The 18339-nt window shown below is 28.5% G+C and overlaps 1 protein-coding gene across 2 annotated transcripts in view; it reads right to left on the reverse strand.

The window, feature by feature from the left end:
* LOC129917966 (long-chain fatty acid transport protein 4) overlaps window positions 1-18339 on the reverse strand; it is a 41210-nt gene extending 22871 nt beyond the window's left edge. Inside the window, exon 1 of one of the 2 annotated variants that reach the window (XM_055998231.1) lies at window positions 18230-18339. In XM_055998231.1, the coding sequence (XP_055854206.1) occupies window positions 18230-18250 (21 nt within the window). In that variant the 5' untranslated portion in view covers window positions 18251-18339. The remainder of the gene's footprint in view (window positions 1-18229) is intronic. The other variant, XM_055998232.1, reaches the window with a different exon arrangement.

Here is an 18339-nt window from a genome sequence, read left to right on the forward strand (position 1 = left end):
AATTGCTTTGACGTAATATTTGCGAGTTGTAGCAACATTTACAATATTTTTCAACTCAAGCGTAACAACATCGAAACCAGTAATTCGAAAGTTCTATTTTAAAAGTGGGTTTATCGCATTTACGAAAATTCTTGTTCAACACAAATTTTATATCCAGATTAAGTTAAATGGCTTTGCGTTTGCAAAAACATTAATTAGTGCGACAACATTTTTTACATGTTTTTGTTTGCAAATTTAAATGACGTTTAAAGGGCAGACTACAATTAAAAGTGATTCATACTCTAGTTGTTTTTTTTTTTCTTTTTTAATATTTCAGATGATAAGTTAGACAGATATTCATTATTTCTGAGCAATTAAGAAGATTTATGGAAGTATGTGGTACTTAATGAAGTTTATTTCCTTTGAATGACAAAACTAGTTCATATTATGCATATGCAATATGCATGCATGAAAGATTATTATCTTTAAGATATTGGATATTGAAAATATTGACTCGTTATTAGAATAAAACATGTCGTTTATTTGGTTCATCACACTAAATTTACTTTAATAGAGGTAATACACAAACATTAGAATTTACAAGCCGTAGCATTGTAACTGAGGATTTTTTTTTAATATTCGCTAACTTAAGGGAAACCTGTTCAGAAACTTTTTTTTTTAAAGTAAAATAAAATGGAATAGGTTGCCGTTGTAAATATTTCTCATTGGCATGGTAAGCAACTCGGGTTGCCCTATATAATATGTCGAGTTGCCACCCGTCTTTCTCCGATAAGTATCATTAACGTTGGTCTGGTAAGTATGACCAGATAAGTATTTTTAAAAGTTTCTATTTTTTATTAAATAACAGATCCGTGAATCCAGAACTGCGACCTCAAAATTTTTGAACCAACCTAGTCTAATTCGTTTATACACCATTCAAAATTTTTAAAGAGCAAATTCTTCTTTTTTAAAAGAAGTCTAAAAATGAAAAATCTTCTCAAACGCTTAAAAACGTTTGTCCTCCTCGAATTCTAAATACAATACATACATACCAAAAATCATCATAAGCCTATCCTACGGTAAGAAAATAATCAAAAACAATTCTCTTATACAAACTTTCATACAAAATTTATCATTTTTTCCTAAATTCAAATTCAATGGCAATCGTTTGTTAAATGGATACAAACAAAAAGATATCTTTGTTCTTTAAATATTCAGTCAGTGATTAAATTAGATGAAACTTAGAAAGTCACTGTGGTGTATGTGTAACTTTTTATTTTTATATTAGTATAAATATAATTGAATAAAATAAAAATATTTAAAATATACACCACAGTGACTTTCATAATTTCCTCTAACTTAATCACTGACTGAGTAGTAAAAAACCATCTGAATTTCTTGACCATTTAATAACTGTAAATTATACGGTTGTAGACGTAGATGCAAAAGTTATAGTTCTCATTTTTTTTACCACAAACGCAGACGTTTGAATTTTCTGGAAAAACGCATACAAAAATGCCAGATTATAAGTTAATTACATTCAATAATAGTTACACCAGCCCAAAAAATTAAAAAACGCAAGCCAGCGAATTAATCGTAGTGCAGATCATATGCATTAACTCGATAAAGCTATTGCACTGCAGTTATATTAAATAATCAGAGGTAAATTAAGTTTTGTAAGGCATGCATATGCCCTGCGTCAGATTTTCTATTACAATATATATTTCTTCTAAAGTCTACATACCATAGGTATAGTTTCTTATTTTTCATGCCACCAATTAGTTCTCTACAACTGCATTCATGTCTTGTGTGGATTTCCTTGAAACAGTTTTCAAGACAATTATATTCGGCTATTATTACACTTCAACCAACTATAGTTAAACACGCTTTTGCTTTTCCAACTAATCCATAATGATAACTTGTCGTTTTGGATTTATCATTTATTAAAAAAATTAACATTACATGTGTCAAAACTTTGAGAAATAAAAAATGTTTTAAAATAAATTATCAAAACAAAGATGCTATAAAAAAAAAAACAAAAAACAAGGCTGTAAATGTATAGGTAGTTATCTTAAAAAGATTCGAAGATGATCAAATCTCCAATGGCGTACTAAAATTTTGTAGGCCCAATCACAAAGAAATGAGTTTTTTGTTTTGAATTTCTTCCACATTTTATTTTACTGTTGATTATTTTCGGTAATTTCTTAGAAAAACAATAAAAGTATTCAATCAAGACTCACAACGATCTTCAAAGTTATAAAAAGTGAAATTAATTAAACTTAACCCCTTGGAGATAGTATATGATTGTAAATCACGTTATTCTCTATTAATCCGCTACTGAAGCTGCTCATCCCAAAATACTAAAAAAAAAGCCAGTAATCGTATAAACGTTTTAGCAATATAAGTAAAACCTTGTACCCAAGAAATGTTGAAGTATAGTTCACTGCTCGTCTCTGTACATCTTGATATAAGAATGACATTGAAATACAAACAATCCCCAATGCATCGAGGTATGGCAGCTTTTAGCAATTTCGTAATAGCTTTTGATCACCTAGCTACCTGAAATGTCAGTAGGTAGTTTTTGTTTTCAACTATACGTTTACATGTATATTAAAAATGTTGCATAAAAAATCTTTTTTTTAAAGCCTTCTTATCCAATGATCCAAAAGTTATATGAAGCTACTCTTAAGAACTTCTTAAGCTAAATACACGTCAGTTAGTTGACTTAGAAAACAACTCATGCATTTACCTATAGTCAAGAAGTTAGTTTAATGAGATTGCGTTTTTTTTTCTCAATTACATATTTGTGTTTGCCAATTTAGTGAATTGAAACAAGTGCCGCTGTATAGCTACTGAAGAGAATTGCGTGCCGGAAGTTCTGACTGACACTAGGTTAGTTTAGCTTTTAAAAATTGAAGTGGGTTAGGTTACCAAACACTCCATTTATAATTTTAGATACCGGAATAAGATTCTATAATGGTTTGTTAACTCACTCAAATCAGATAAGATTGACTTTTATGTGTTGTTTTATAGTAATAAAAAAATATACATACGTATACAAAATTTACATTTGGTTTGCAATACATTTTGTTTGAATCATGTTTAGAATTTATGGTTGTAGTAACTATCTGATAAATTTAGATCTTAAAACATTATAGATACATAGACACGCAAAAACTCATTTATAATCATTATAAGGTGCTGATTTTTATTAAATAAAGATATCGATACAAATTGAAATTTATGGAAAAGTAAATATCAACATGTAAAATATTTTAATATTATATCTTGTGATTTGTCCAATAATATCGAAGAACTCAATCATTAAAACATTACGGAAATGTTGAAATCATTGAATAATTACAAATAGAAATGGACACCATTGAATAATTATTCAATGGTTGAAATCTAATGGTGTTTACTAATTTTTGTTTGCTTCGAAGTTAAATGTCTTTGCTTCTTAGAATAAAAAAAATTTCATTCAATTGAATTATGCTGTCAGTGTTTTTCTCAAAAATGGAGAGCAACTTTTAGAAGCAGCATAAGGTTGAAGATGGGGAATTTTGTTTAAAAATTCTTGTTAAACTAAAAGGCAAAAGCTCAGGACTGTTAAATCCAAACTCTCAAATTTCAACCCTTTTCGATAAATTCTTCTAGTATTTTTTCGTTAAGAAACCCGCAAAATGGCTTTCGATTAGCTTATACAAAACTAACACTTAAAAGAGATGGCCATTAAGCGAAAAAATCTTATTCAGTTTAAACTGACATTGAGAATATGTAAATAAAAACCTAAATTTTTAAAAATTGACAATATAAGTTTTTCTGATCGATAGCTCTTCTAAAAGACAAAACAGCAATTAATACTTATTTTTTACTTGCGATATAGGTAATATAAGGCAATATAAGGTAATATGGGATTCGTAAAAAAAATCGAACTCGAGATAACAATTTTACACGAAATTACGATGATGGAGAATGCCAAAAAAGAGGGTCCGGCAATTCTGTCTGTCTGTCTGTATAAACCTCGAGCTACAGCCTAATGATTTTCTTAAAACCTGGTAGTTAGCAGTTTTAGGTAATTCCTTAAAGGGGAAATTAAAATTTTTTTAGGACCAAAACTAACGGTACCTGCCATAAAACGGAAATAGAAAATTTAATTTTTCTCAAAAACGGCTCTAACACCGTTTTACCGTTATTAACGGCACCTGTCATAGAACGGTTTTTTTTTTTTTCTGAATATCTTGTACAAGATTAAACCAACGAAAATTTTTATAAAAAAGAGTTTAGGCAAAAATAATATTAAAGTTTTAGAAAATTTAAAAAAAAAACATTTTTGGATTTTTAAAAAAATATTTCAAATTTTTTTTTCTGAAAAATCAATTTTTTGAAATTTCATTTTTATGTGTAAATTAGTTATTTCTTTAAAATGGCATACCAACTTTTTTTTTTGGAAAAATGTTAGAAAATTTTCTAGGTATATAGAAAATTATTTTTTTTTTTTAAAAACGGCTCAAACGATTTTTTTTTTATTAATTTTTTTTTATACAAGAAATCAAATGGCATACTTGATTTTGTGTAAAAGATCATTTAAAACGATGTATAGCCAATTATAAAAACAGATTTTATTTTTTTTTCACTACTTATCAAATTCCTTAAAAATATCAAATTTCCTTAATAAATTTCCTTCAGTAAAAAGCTTTAACATAAGAAAACTTTTACCATAAGAGTAAGTACGTGCGACCCAGTCGTGAATTTTATTTATGTTTATTTTCGTATTCTATATTTTACGAATAAAAAAAAGTAAGTATACGCCGCAGTGTACACTGTACATAGTATGTATACATTCAAAATCTATTTTATTAATAAACATTTGAAGGAAAATAGAGCCTTGTGAGTTTTTAATGTTATAGTTTCTATAAAAAATTAAAATCGGGGTACAATTTTTTTTTGACAGAGTTCTTGTTGAATAGCTCTTAAAAGTTTTCTTTTGTCTAATATTTTTACAACCTTGATCATAAACCATCCTCTACCAGTGTTCGTAAGTTGATATTCATATCTCATTGGTTTATGATTACAAAGTCGATCATCAATGTTTGCTCTTTCCGGAACTAAGAAATTCATTGCTACTGATTTGATTAATGGTTGTTTAAAAAAATTTTTATTGTAGGAAATAGACCAGCATTTACAAAAGAAGACTAATTAAACGTGCGAATGTACTTTTATTTCACACACAAAGAAAGGTACATAAATGCCTTTAAAAAATAGTACACATTCATTGGCATTTTTCTTAAATACTACTTGATTATATTTAGCAACATACCTACTCAATGTTAAAAGAAATTAAGGAAACCATTTCACACTGCATAATTCATTGTCATGGGCAATTTCACCTTAATGTGAACTTTCTAAGACCTCATAGTCAAATTTGAAAAATTTATTATATCATCAAACATATCTTTTAGCCTGACACTGGATAAAAGTAAAAAGTGTCAAAAACTTAGACTGACGACTGACGTGTATTCTTGTCAGTAGCTTTATGCAGGTTGGTAATTATTATTGTATGAAATTTTTCATAGTAGTTCAAAATGACGACGCACTTAAAAGTTATCATAAAACTGTAACTTCATTTGCAATGCCTCATGAGGCCTTGTGTTCGTCTCTTAATTAACATGTTTTTTTAGACCACAATTACATCTTTCAGTCAACGCTAAATATCTACTTTAGTTAACCAATTATATCTAGCTATTGTATCTTAAGTGGGTTAACTGAAAAAAAACCTTTCTTTTTCAACTTGTTTCATAAGTCAAAGTGCATAAGCGTGGAAAAGACAATTAGTAATTATCTGATTCTTTTTTGTACATTTTTCGTAGGTCTTTAAGTGCGAGTAGCATATTCATGTTGAAAAGTATAATTAAAATGCATTATAAAATGCACTATCGACTTATTACCTTTGAAATGTTACCACCATTAGCCGTTATTTAATTTAAGCTTCAGTGATTATACAAAATATAACAATCCCTACAGCCTACATATTAAAAAGAAATAAATGTAACTTCATATGTTTCAACTTTTGAATTGCATCTCTAGAAATAACTTGAAACAGAAATTTATAATGTAAGTTTCCATAGGCTTATAAGCCGGTAATCGTGAAACCATTATAGATTGTAATAAGACACAATAATATTTATCTCAATACAAACGTGTTTAGTTTTTTTGTTGTTAAACTGACATTATTATTGTTATTATTGGTAGAAGTTATTTTTTACAATGATGATTTTATGTGAGTACAAAAAAAAAAAATAACTTGAGTTTGATTGAAGTGAAAGACAACTGGTTTAAGTGCATAGACTCCATTGAAACTAACCACAACTATGACGAGTTTTGCAAATCACTTAACCATAAAATTGCTTCATTTGAAGGAATGTTGATAGATAGATGATTTCCAATGTTATTTTTAATTGAAAACTTGTTGCTAATCAGTTCATTGATCTCTAATTTAAGATTTGTTTAAATCGAAATATATATTTTTTAGCACCTCCATAATGATTCATCTACCATCATTTATCAAAACCAACACCTAGCGTTTTAGTACCTTTACGTATCTTAGATACGAAATTATCATTATTGTTTGAAACTTGATGAACAAAATTTGTTAAAACTTGACCAAACTTATATTCTTTTGTATCATATTATTCTGCACAAGTTTTTATAAAACAGTGAAATAAAATCAAAATAAAAATTGTGCAAAGAAAACATTAAAATCATTTTTTAACTACGATTTATATTTTTTTTATTTTAGGTATTTATTTTGGAATTTATATTTTAGTCCCGTTTTGTATTTCCAATCCTTTTGTGTGAAATATTTTGAAAAATATCCTTTTTACATGGGTACTTACTTCATGTATTTTCGTTTGGAGAAAGTTTGAAATGTTGGATATATTTTTGAAAACAAAACAACAGAATAAGCCGATAATCCATGACAGTTTTAAATCTTCTTGTATGCACTGGATACTGTACATTACTCTGATTTAAAAACAATTTTTTAATTATGTTTTGATGAAAACCAATTTTTTTCGAAAATATTTGTCAAAGGCACGTTTCAAATCTGTCTTAAATATCTTAAGTACAACAAAGAATTACAAAAAAAAAAAACAATTTTTTGTATAAGTACTTACTTTTTGTTTTCCATTAAAAAAAATTAATAGCCAAAAAAAACAATGATTAAAGAAGTTCATAGACCCGGGGCCGAATCGGCTAAGGTGATATTTGATAGTTGACAGTCAAATTGATCTGTTTTCTATGCTCTAAAACAAGTAAAACAACAACAAAATTGTGCAATTTGACTGTCACTTATCAAATATCACCTTAACCGATTCGGCCCCCGTTTTCAAAAAATTGATAAAAAAAAACCTACGTATATTTTTTTAAAATTCAAAAAATTTAATTTTACGGTTTTTTAAAGCTTTTTTTTTAAATTGTTTAGAAATAAAGAAATCGGTTCTGTGCCATTTTTTTTAAATTAAGAGTTAAAGTAGTTTTTTGAAAAAAGTGGGTTTTTTCATTTTGGGTTACCTATTTAGTTTTAAAAATTAAACTTCAACTTTGACCTCCATAAAACCCGTAACTTCCAATTTTGAGGAATAGCTGACGAAGAACGGGATTTTTTTTAAAGCATTTTTTTGCAAACTCCAGGCTTCAAGAGATGAATCCGGGATTTTTAATATATTGCAACGTTTTCTGTACATTAGTGTTAAATTTTGGCTTCTATACGTATTAGCTTTTTTGTATTGTTTTATTTGCTAATTTATATCTTGAAACTAAAGAAGCACTAATTCTGTCCAACGTTTTATGAACTACATATGTAGGTACCTAAACATTTGTAACTTACCGTGAAAAATTATTTTCATTTTTTCAAAACAATTTTTCTAAAATAGCTTCAAAATTGAATTGAAATCTTATTGCCGAAGAAGTAGACTATAAATTACAATTTCTTTAATTTTATTGAACAAATTGAACATTTCTGTATACATAATAGAGTTATGTATGTTTTCTTAATTGTAGAAGCATACAAATAACATGTACATAAATAATTTTTTTTAAGCCATTCTTCGAATTACAAGACCTTCAAAAGTGATTGAACAAACAAGTAAGATAAATAGACAAATGTGGAAATATTTTTCTTAACACATTACTACAACTCCCACTTAAAAATTATTTTTTAGCCAAAAGTAAACAATCGCATACATTTTTTAAAGCTTAGTTTGGTTAAAAGTCAAGGTTAAATCTAATTTATGTAGCATAATACCGATATTCTTAAATATTTTCACAACAGAAAAGCTTCTTAAGAACAAAATACAGGTTACACAATTTGGACATACAACTCAGTTTTGCATTTTGGAGCACCTGTGGCTTAAAAATTTTCAGATCTTTTGAGCTTTTCATACTTTGTGTTTCATCAAAAGGTAAATAACAAATACTTAACTTGTCTTCCCATTTTTTTTTTTTTTTGAAAGGGAACAAACAGAACCAGAAGTTAACTTTTTCTGCAAATAAAAATCTGCGCTTAATTGAAATTCAAAGCCATACTTTGTGTTTGCATCAACACAGAAACGTGATGTTCAAAATGTCTTTTGAGTATTGTTCAGAAAATCCACATACATAACATTTATGAGTACTTTAACCGAAAGATGTGTATACTGATTTCAAGACAAACAATATTTACTTGTTAATTACACACTCTTTGGGATACGGATAGATGCTTTTATGAATTTTTGTTTTGTCCCGTCATCTTTTTCATATACAATTTGGTGAAACAGCGGGCTTTTGTGTTACTATTTACCACAAAGTATCTGCCACTGACATGGACAAAAGATGAAGTATTTATCTGGTAAATGAGTTATGGCCAGCCAACTCATGCAATTATGCATAATGGTTGCGTGTTTTTTGTTTTCTTTAGAGGTAACATTAAGGAGATAAATACAAAACCGATCTTGAATAGTGAGGAGTTCCACTATAACCTCGATCTTTTGTTTGACAGATAACAATACGAATGACATTGCTTACAACGTTTGCTGATCAGAATACAAAAATCTTACATCGTTTTCTGATGATTCGAGTGTCGTTTATTAACTATTTGTGTCTGTGGGTATCTAAGCGAGTGCGTGAGAGATTTATGACTTAAACGCCTTTAAACGACGCTATAAGAATACAACTACAGGAATTGATTAAATTAATGAATGAATTCATGTTTTGAAATGGTTTGTGTGTCATGCGCCCTGTATCTTAAATTCCCATTCAAAATTCTAGTTCTAATTTGTTTGCGATAAACTACTGGAATGTTCACACTCATTTAATATTCCTTTAGGGTGAAGAATATTGATTTTGGTTGTAAAAAACACTTCATAGTTTTTTTTTACGGTTAATCGTGTAGGCTGTAGGGTATGTTATGATTGGTTATTATTTAAATGTTGGATGAGGATTTTTCCTTAAAGCATACTTTTGAGTAAAGAAGGTAATTAATTAATAATTTTTCCATCTGTCCCTGAAATTGTAAAAAACTTCTAAAAATTGTATATAAATAAAATGCACGACTGGGTCGCACGTACTTGCTCTTGTAGTTCAAAGCATCTTTATCTTAAATATCTATTGGAAATTTAAGATTTTGTGGAGAAAAAAAATAAAAACAAAAAAAAAATCGAAAGTTAAAAAAATTCAATTTTTTAAATATTTTTTGAAAAACTTTTTTTTTTAATTTTTTTTTACATTTTACACTTCAATACCTATGATGTCTGTAAATTTTGAAAAAATTGACTTATGCTTTGATGAAATATATGAACTTAAAAAACATGTCAATTTTTGAAAAACGGCAACGCCATATTTCCGCTCTCGGCATTTTTTGAGAAAAACTAAAAATGCAGTTTTGTTAGAATCAATAAGAGTACTGCGCACACCAAATTTAAACGAAATCGTTAGAGCCGTTTTCGAGAAATTTGAAATACCTCGAAAACGTTATATGGGAGATATGCGTTAAATTGGAGATATTAAAAAAATAAAAAAAAACGGTCCTAGGGAATTACGTAAAAATCCTCTGTACCAAGTTTCAAGCAAATCCATCCATCCGTTTTGGCCCTAGCTCCATGTACAGATGGACGCACAGACGCACAGACCGACGGACGGCATGAAGAAAACCACTTTTTTGATCTTCTCCATCATCGTAATGTTGGTTTTGATTAAAACCTCGATTTTTTTTTCTACACGAAACCAATACTTGCCCTATAGAGCAAGTAAAAAAGGTGTATGGCGTATACGTAACATTTATCTCGATTAAATTCTGTTTTATTTTAAGTGTAGGTAGTCCATAATATAGTCGACCGACGTTTTTTTACCTCATAAGGTTAAAGGCTAAAATTGATATCAAATGAGAGATGAGTTGATACTGAAATAAAAATAATAGAGTTGCCACGGGAACTTCTATGTGGCAACAATATTTTTATGGATAAACTACTAAATGACTGAGTTCTTCATATCTTTGTAGTTCGGTGAAACAATGAAATGTTTAAAATGCCCAATAAAACCTTAGCACTTACAAGAATTAATTTGATAATTTAAGGAATGCAGGCCTCCAAATATTCAAATAATAAAAAAAATACTTTTTAAACACAAAAGTATGATTTTATATTCATTAAATTATTTTTTATTATTTTCATTTGAAATTGAAACAAAACAAATTCTTACTAATATAATCCTTTTTTGTTTACCATTTTATATGAAAAACTAGTTTTGAATTGTTTAAAATTTAAATAAACATTTATAACTCGTTTTTGCTAAAAAAAAGGGTATAATTTTCAATTCTCATTAATTTATACGTTATAATGTAGCTTTCCATTATGTTTTTTGTTTGTGTTATCAACAATATTTCCCTAGGCGCCCCCGGTAAAGGCGCCCCCGGTAATTAGGTAAAAGTATCATAAATTGGGCAGTCGTGTGGGAATAATTGGTTAACGAAATTACTTCAGACGTATTTTGGTGTCCTAGTTTATTTTTTTGTAGGAGTTTTTGTTTTTTTTTTTGGGGATGAAGACAAAAATGACAAGCCATTCAATTCCTACAACAACAAAAAACCTAAACAACATTCAATTCGATTATCTTGATATGCTAAAGAAAACTTGCGTCGAAAGGATGACTTAATCGTAAAGTTTAGATCCGAGTCAGTGAACGTAGATATAATTCTATAGTATATCCTTAAATTTCGTATACAAATGTTGTCTCTTATCACCAGTTATTTAAGTAGTTATTGATTTCAAATAATTTGTTTAAGGAACTGAAAAATGAAAATATATAAGGTAAGTCATAAATAGAAATAAATAATATTATTATTTTATTTAAAAAATGTTGTTAAACAATAATATGACGTAGTTAAAACAAGCTCAGATCTAGTTGAAAACTAATAAACTCCATAATAAACTTGTACAACAGTGTTCTTTATAGACTTTTAATATTCCTTAATGAAATTCAAATAGATTGAATGAGTCGTCGGGTGGTGATGAGCTCGACAGGGTATAAATAATAACATGTTTTGAATAGTAATCCAGATTGTTATGTTGCTTTGCTTGGGAGCAATCAACTAACTGGGCCACAAGGCTATGCGCGTGTCTTAAAGTACATTATGAAGTATTAAATAATTTTGTTCACATTTATTTGCTTGTCTACCTCTTAACGGTTGAACAAATTGTTGTTAATTTTGTAGAGACTTTCGGAAGTTAAAAATAAAACCTTCTAATATTTCCTTAAAAATTTTTGTTTTTCTTGAAACTTGATAGATAAATAAATTAGATCCGAAGACATTTTTTACGAATGAGTTAATTAAATGGCAGTTATCTTGACTTTCATGAAGGAATTGGTTTTGCTTTATATCATTAACTACTTTACTTGTATGATGTGCGTCTATGATATATTTATTTTACTAGTTTGGTAAGGTTTATTAAACTTTTTTTTACTCTAGTTAATTCGTTTTTTGTAAACAAAAATATCAAAGAGTAATCAAGATCTGAATAATATAATTCTGAGTTCTAACAGAGTTTCGAAAATTGTGTAAGCACTAGTTAGTTGTCACTAATTACATTAAAATGCTTGAGTTGCAAAATGACATACCTCACATAAAGATGTAATTTTTAATGTTTTCCTAAGTAGAATTTATTTTATTTAGATTATTTTTTTATAGAAAAAATGTCTTCTTATTAGAAATACATTTAAGGGTGCTCAATATGAAATCATCTAAAAACTAGTTCTTAAAAGAACGTTTAAGAATTGCACATGACCCGTCTTACAAGAGGTATAAACAATGAAAGGAAAAATTATTTTAATAAGCTTTAACTTAATGTTATTTAATTACATACTTGCTTTAATAATGTTTAGTAATTATTTTGGAAATTAAAAAATTAGCAAGTATAAAATAAGAATTCAATAATATAATTATTGTAAAATTTAATATTTGCAAAGTTTAAAAATTTTCATTCGTTAACGTAGGTATTGGTATATTATATTTGTCATTTAATAACATGTAAATATGTCGTTTCGCATGTAAATTCCCACAGAAAAAAAAAATTGTGGATTATAATTCTAATTTCATTTGCAATTTACGTAGATGTAAATATGCAGGTAGAGAGCTACGTGAAGCCAGAACTGCGACCTCAAAATTTTTGAACCAAACTTGTCTAATTCGTTTGTGCACCATTCGTCCATGTTTGTCCACCCAAAATTTTCGTTTGTCTACCCTTCAAAAAAATTTTAGATTAAATTCTTTTTTTTTTTTTTTTCTTATATAGGAAGTCTGAAAAATGAAAAATCGTCTAAAACGCTCAAATTTTGAGATATCCGTTTAAAACCAACTGCAATCTTTTGTCCACCTCGAGTTTTATATACATACCAAATATTATCTTTACCCCCCTTTAAGAGCAATTCAAAAAAACAAATTTTGCACTGAAAAATTGAAATTCCTCTAAAATTCAAAAAAATCTAAATTCAAACTACTGTCGTTTTTCCACCTCGAGTTCTTTACGTATACCAAAAATCATCTCCGTTTAGGAGATAGTCCAAAAAGAATTTTTTTTATAGCTACTCTCATATAAAATATAGTTTTCTCTAAAATCCCCAAAAATTTCAATTTTTTTACAAAACAACGGCCATCGATTATCCACCTCGAGACATGGATACATACCAAAAATCGTTGTTTGTCTATCCTACGTTTAGGAGATATTCAAAAAACAAATTTTTAAAATTCCCATAAAAAGTACGCATACGCTACAGTGTACCTACTTAAAATTTCAAAGTCCCTAAAATCCCAAAAAATTATTTTTTTTTTTTTAAATCGAATTTCTGTCGTTTGTACATCTCTATTCGTACACAAAAAATCGTCGTTTTTCACACTACGCTTAGGAGATATTAAAAAAACAAATTTTTTTACTGAAAAATTCAAAGTCCCATAAAATCCCCAATCCCTTTGTCATTTTTTTGTTAAAATGAATAACAATCACTTTTCCAAGATGTCGGCTGCTCATCCCTACAAATTGACTTTTATGATAAGGACAACCGTCCGAACATAATCCATGAACAAAATTTTGTCCCCCTAAAAATGGGATTTCATGCCCATATTTTTTGACTGATTTGGGGTAATAGTGTTTCGAAAAATTAATTTTCAAAATAAAATAAAAATTCTTTTAAGAAAATATTAAGAAGTAATTTGAAACAGACAGCCAGACAGAATTCACATTCTCTATCGGAGCAATATCATACTTTTTACTTGCGATATAGGTACTATATATCAAGTTATGTATTCGTACAAAAAAAAAAAGTTGAGATAACATTTTTCCATGACATTACGATGGTAGACAATGCCAAAAAAGTGGGTCCCGGAAGTCCGTCTGTCTGTCTGTCTGTCTGTCTGTCTGTCAGTCTGTCTGTCAGTCTGTCAGTCTGTCTGTCTGTCTGTCTGTATAAGGAGCTACAGCCTAAACGGATGGACCGATTAATGTCAAACTTGGTATGTAGCGTTATTTGGCGACTCTCCAGAGGGGTTTTTGGAATTAATTTTTTTGGACCAAAAATAACGGTACTTGTCATATACCGATTTTAGTAAAATTAAAATAGCTCGAAAACGGCTCCAACGATTTTGTTTAAAAAATTCAAATGTTAGTTTTACGCTAAGGTCTATATTTCAATGAAAAATTTTTTATTTGAAAATCATTATTAACGGTACCTGCCATAGAACCGTTTTTTTTAAATTCGAATATCTCCGAAACTTCTTATTCGATTTCAACGAAACTTTTTGTGAAGAAGCATTTATATAATTTAAATATAAACCAAAAATAAAATTTCCAAAAAAATAATTTTTGGATTTTTAAAAAAATTTTGAAAATTTTTTTTTGAAAAATGAAATTTTCGAAAACGGGACATTGAATTTTTTTGAAATTTTGTTTTTAGATGTTGATTAGTGATTTCTACAAAATGGCATTACAATTTTATTTTTAAACTTTTTTTCCAAAAAATTATTTATAAAAAATTGTTTTTTTAAAAAACGGCTCTAACGATTTTGAAAATTTTTTTTCTAAAAATGCACGTTAATATATCAATCAAAACTGCATACTTGTTTTGGAGGGCAATTTAATTTCAGATTTTATTTTATTTTTTTTTTTAAACGAATTTTATTTTTTTTTCCAAATCTTATATATAAAAATGAGTTCGTTTAGTGTGTGTGGCCGATAAACTCGCGTTTGGCTGGTCCGATTTTGGTAATTTTTTTTTTGTTTGAAAGGTATTAATATGTAGATGGTTTGTATCAAAAAAAAATAATACCTTTTCTCGCATCTTTACATAGCTGTCAATATGTACATACGAGTAAAAAACCACTCTCGCTTTTTATATATAAAAATGAGTTCGTTTAGTGTGTGTGGCCGATAAACTCGCGTTTGGCTGGTCCGATTTTGGTAATTTTTTTTTTGTTTGAAAGGTATTAATATGTAGATGGTTTGTATCAAAAAAAATAATACCTTTTCTCGCATCTTTACACAGCTGTCAATATGTACGAGTAAAAAACCACTCTCGCTTTTTAAAAATTTTAACTAAGCTTAATTTGTAAAGCTTTCAAAATAATTAAAAAAGTCTGATTTTGAGTGAAACAAATAATTATTCGTCTTGTGATATTAAATCCACATATGGACTTCACAAATAAAATGTATATCTCTGATTTTCATTGAGGACAAATAAGTAAAGCATTGGCACATCAATCAGAGTTATGGTTTGTATCTACATATTATATATATTTCTCCTGTGCGTTTGTTTGTGACCCTACTCCTAAACGACTAGACAGATTTTTCTGAAATTTTGCGTGAAATATATGTGAAAAGGTCCATCCGAAACAGGTTTTGTTTTATAATTGGACCCGGTAGGTGGCGCTGCTGTCAAGTTATAGGCAAATTCCATATTTGAGGTCGAATAACTGAACAGATTTTTGTGAAATTTTGTTTATTTGATAAGGTCTATCCGTTACAGGTTTTGTTTTATAATTTGATCCAATAGGTGGCGCTGTTTTCAAGTTATAGGCAAATTCCATAGGTGGGGTCGAATGACTGGACAGATTTTTGTGAAATTTTGTGTTATGACAAGGTTCATTCTAGACAAGTTTTGTTTCATGATTGGACCCAGTAGTTGACACTGTTGTCAAGTTTTAGGAAAATTGCATATTTTGATTTTTGTGAAACTTTTTGTGTCTGATATAATTTATTCCAAACATGTTTTGTTTCATAAATTGGACCCGGTAGGTGGCGCTTTTGCCGAAGTAGTTAATGACAAATTTCATATTTGGAGTCCGAAAGACTTGACAGATTTTTGTGAAAGTTCGTTTGTGTGATAAGTTCCATCCATGTTTTGTAAATTATAACTGTATGCAGTAGGTGGCGCTGTTGTCAAATTATATATAGAAAGACTTGACGCTGTTGTCAAGTTATAGTTAAATTCCATATTTGGAGTCCGAACGGCTGTATAGACTTTTATGAATTTTTTTGCGTTTGATAAGGTTCATTCGAGACAGGCTTTGTTTTATAGTTGGACCCAGGGGCGTAAACCTCGGAATGAATGCTAATAGAAATTTTTTTTTGTTCAATACCTTCGGTTTGGCATTATATAACATACCTCAAAAGTATAGAAAAATCTCATGTCCGCAAGTCGCGATTTTCAAGGTCAAAGCGTGAAATGGAGATTTTCAAAATAAGCAATAAAAGACAATGGTATTATATTCACATATGATACAATACTTCGAGGTATTTTTTAATGCTGATTCCAAAAAATCTAGAAAAGATCAAGACAATCTGACGTCTCTAAAAAAGTTATACCTGTTTTTTAATTGTCAACCCATATTATTATAACAGTTGCAAACTTACTACCGAAAAACCCTTAAAAGTTATGGTAGAGGGACAAAATTTTTCATAAAGGTTTTCATATTCATTATCATTAAGAATCAAAACAATGCAATGAAAAAAACATTCATACCTATGAAAAATTGGTATTTTTTGAGAAAAGGGACAATTTTGGGATATGCACTAAAAAACATCCTGGTACAATCTTATAATTAGTGCTGATAGGCTAATTTTTTTGTTTATATCTTTGTTTGGATATTCTATAACTTATGTCAAAAATCAAAAAAAAAAATTTTTGTAATCAGCATTAAAAAATGCCTCGAAGTTATGTAATTCTTGAAATTCTAATTTTGAAAATCTCCATTTCGCGATTTGAGCTTGAAAATCGCGACTTTCTAGACTTTTGAGGTATGTTATAGAATGCCAAAACGAAGGTATTGAGCAAAAAAAATTCTATTAGCATTCATTCCGAGGTGAAACCCTTATTTGACTGGATTATCAAATTTTAGTAGCGATTGCAAGTGATTGAAAGGAGTTCGAGACACATAAGATTAAGTTTTTAAAAACATTTTTTTACTATTTGACGCAAAAAACCCGTGCCAATAACAGAAAAAAACAGTGGCATGCATACAACATACATATCGCCTGGGAAAGCAAAATTATTGTAACTCCATATAGGATCTGTTAAGGACATAATACCATTTTGCTTTCCGCTGAAGATTTATGTTGTTATACCTTAATAATAATATTAATGAAACTTCGTACACATTCCAATTAAAATTATAATAGATAGCTGTCAGACAAATGGTTTGCTTTTTTTAATACTTTATACAATTTTATGTTTGTGTTCCATATATCAAGTTGTGGACCGATTTTTTTGTATTGGAAAAGGTTAACACATTACAAAGCCAAAAATTGAAAATAAATACAAAAAAAATGCGGAACGAAGTTCGCCGGGTCAGCTAGTTTCTACATAAAAAGTCTTAAAAATTTAAGCAACTTTAACTCCAAGAGCAAGTTCGTGCGACCCAGTCGTGCATTTTATTTAACTAGCGTTCAATTTCATTTTCAGGTTTAAAGATGTAAAAAATATTAAGAAGAAGACCTGTCACATTTTTAAAGATTGTCGTACTGTTCAAATTTCATTAAATCTGCAAATAACGGTTTTCAGACATAGAAAAATTGAACCGATTTTACCTTTTTTATTACCTATTATTTCTTACGAAAATTGTTTGAAAATTGGTAGAGAGATAAAAATCAAATAATTTTAACAAAAATTTGAACGTTTAGGTACCGAACAAAACTTTTCCATTCGATTAAATTAAATTCCATTAATTAAAGTTTATTTTGTTGATATTTTTTCCTTATCCCCATTAAATTAAAAAAAAAAAATACAATATTAAAATGTTGCCATGAGGTCAAGTGCGTGCGAACTCAACTGGTGTTGAATTTAATTCACGATTAAAAATTAAAACCTGATTTTTAAAAGTCATCCTTAACAACAAAAATAAAAATAAATAAATAAAAACAAGAAACAGAAAAAAATATAAGTACCCGGCAGGCACATCAATAATCGCGTATCAGTATCAGCTAATCACATTTACATTTCTTACACAATCCCGGAAAGTAGGGTAAGTTCAAGGTGAAAATTGAATAGTAATTTGAATAAAAATAAAAACATGCAAAAAAACGTTAACCTTTAAATCAAATAATAATATTCATAAAAAAAAAAAAAATGCTTATTATACTAATCGTAGTCATTATTAACATGATTGCTTAACATTTTTTTTTGTATCTCCTAAATTTAAAGGTGATAGATTGATCTTAGTTCATTCACTCACTTGATTCTCGTCATCAGCCATTTTTTATTTGAAGGTAATCCAATTAAATCCAAGAATGTTTAAAAAAAAATCGAAGGTGTTTTGTTTTGTTTGTTTTTTCCTTCACAAAT

Source organism: Episyrphus balteatus, chromosome 4, assembly GCF_945859705.1.
Source record: "Episyrphus balteatus chromosome 4, idEpiBalt1.1, whole genome shotgun sequence".
Taxonomy (NCBI): Eukaryota; Metazoa; Arthropoda; class Insecta; order Diptera; family Syrphidae; genus Episyrphus; species Episyrphus balteatus.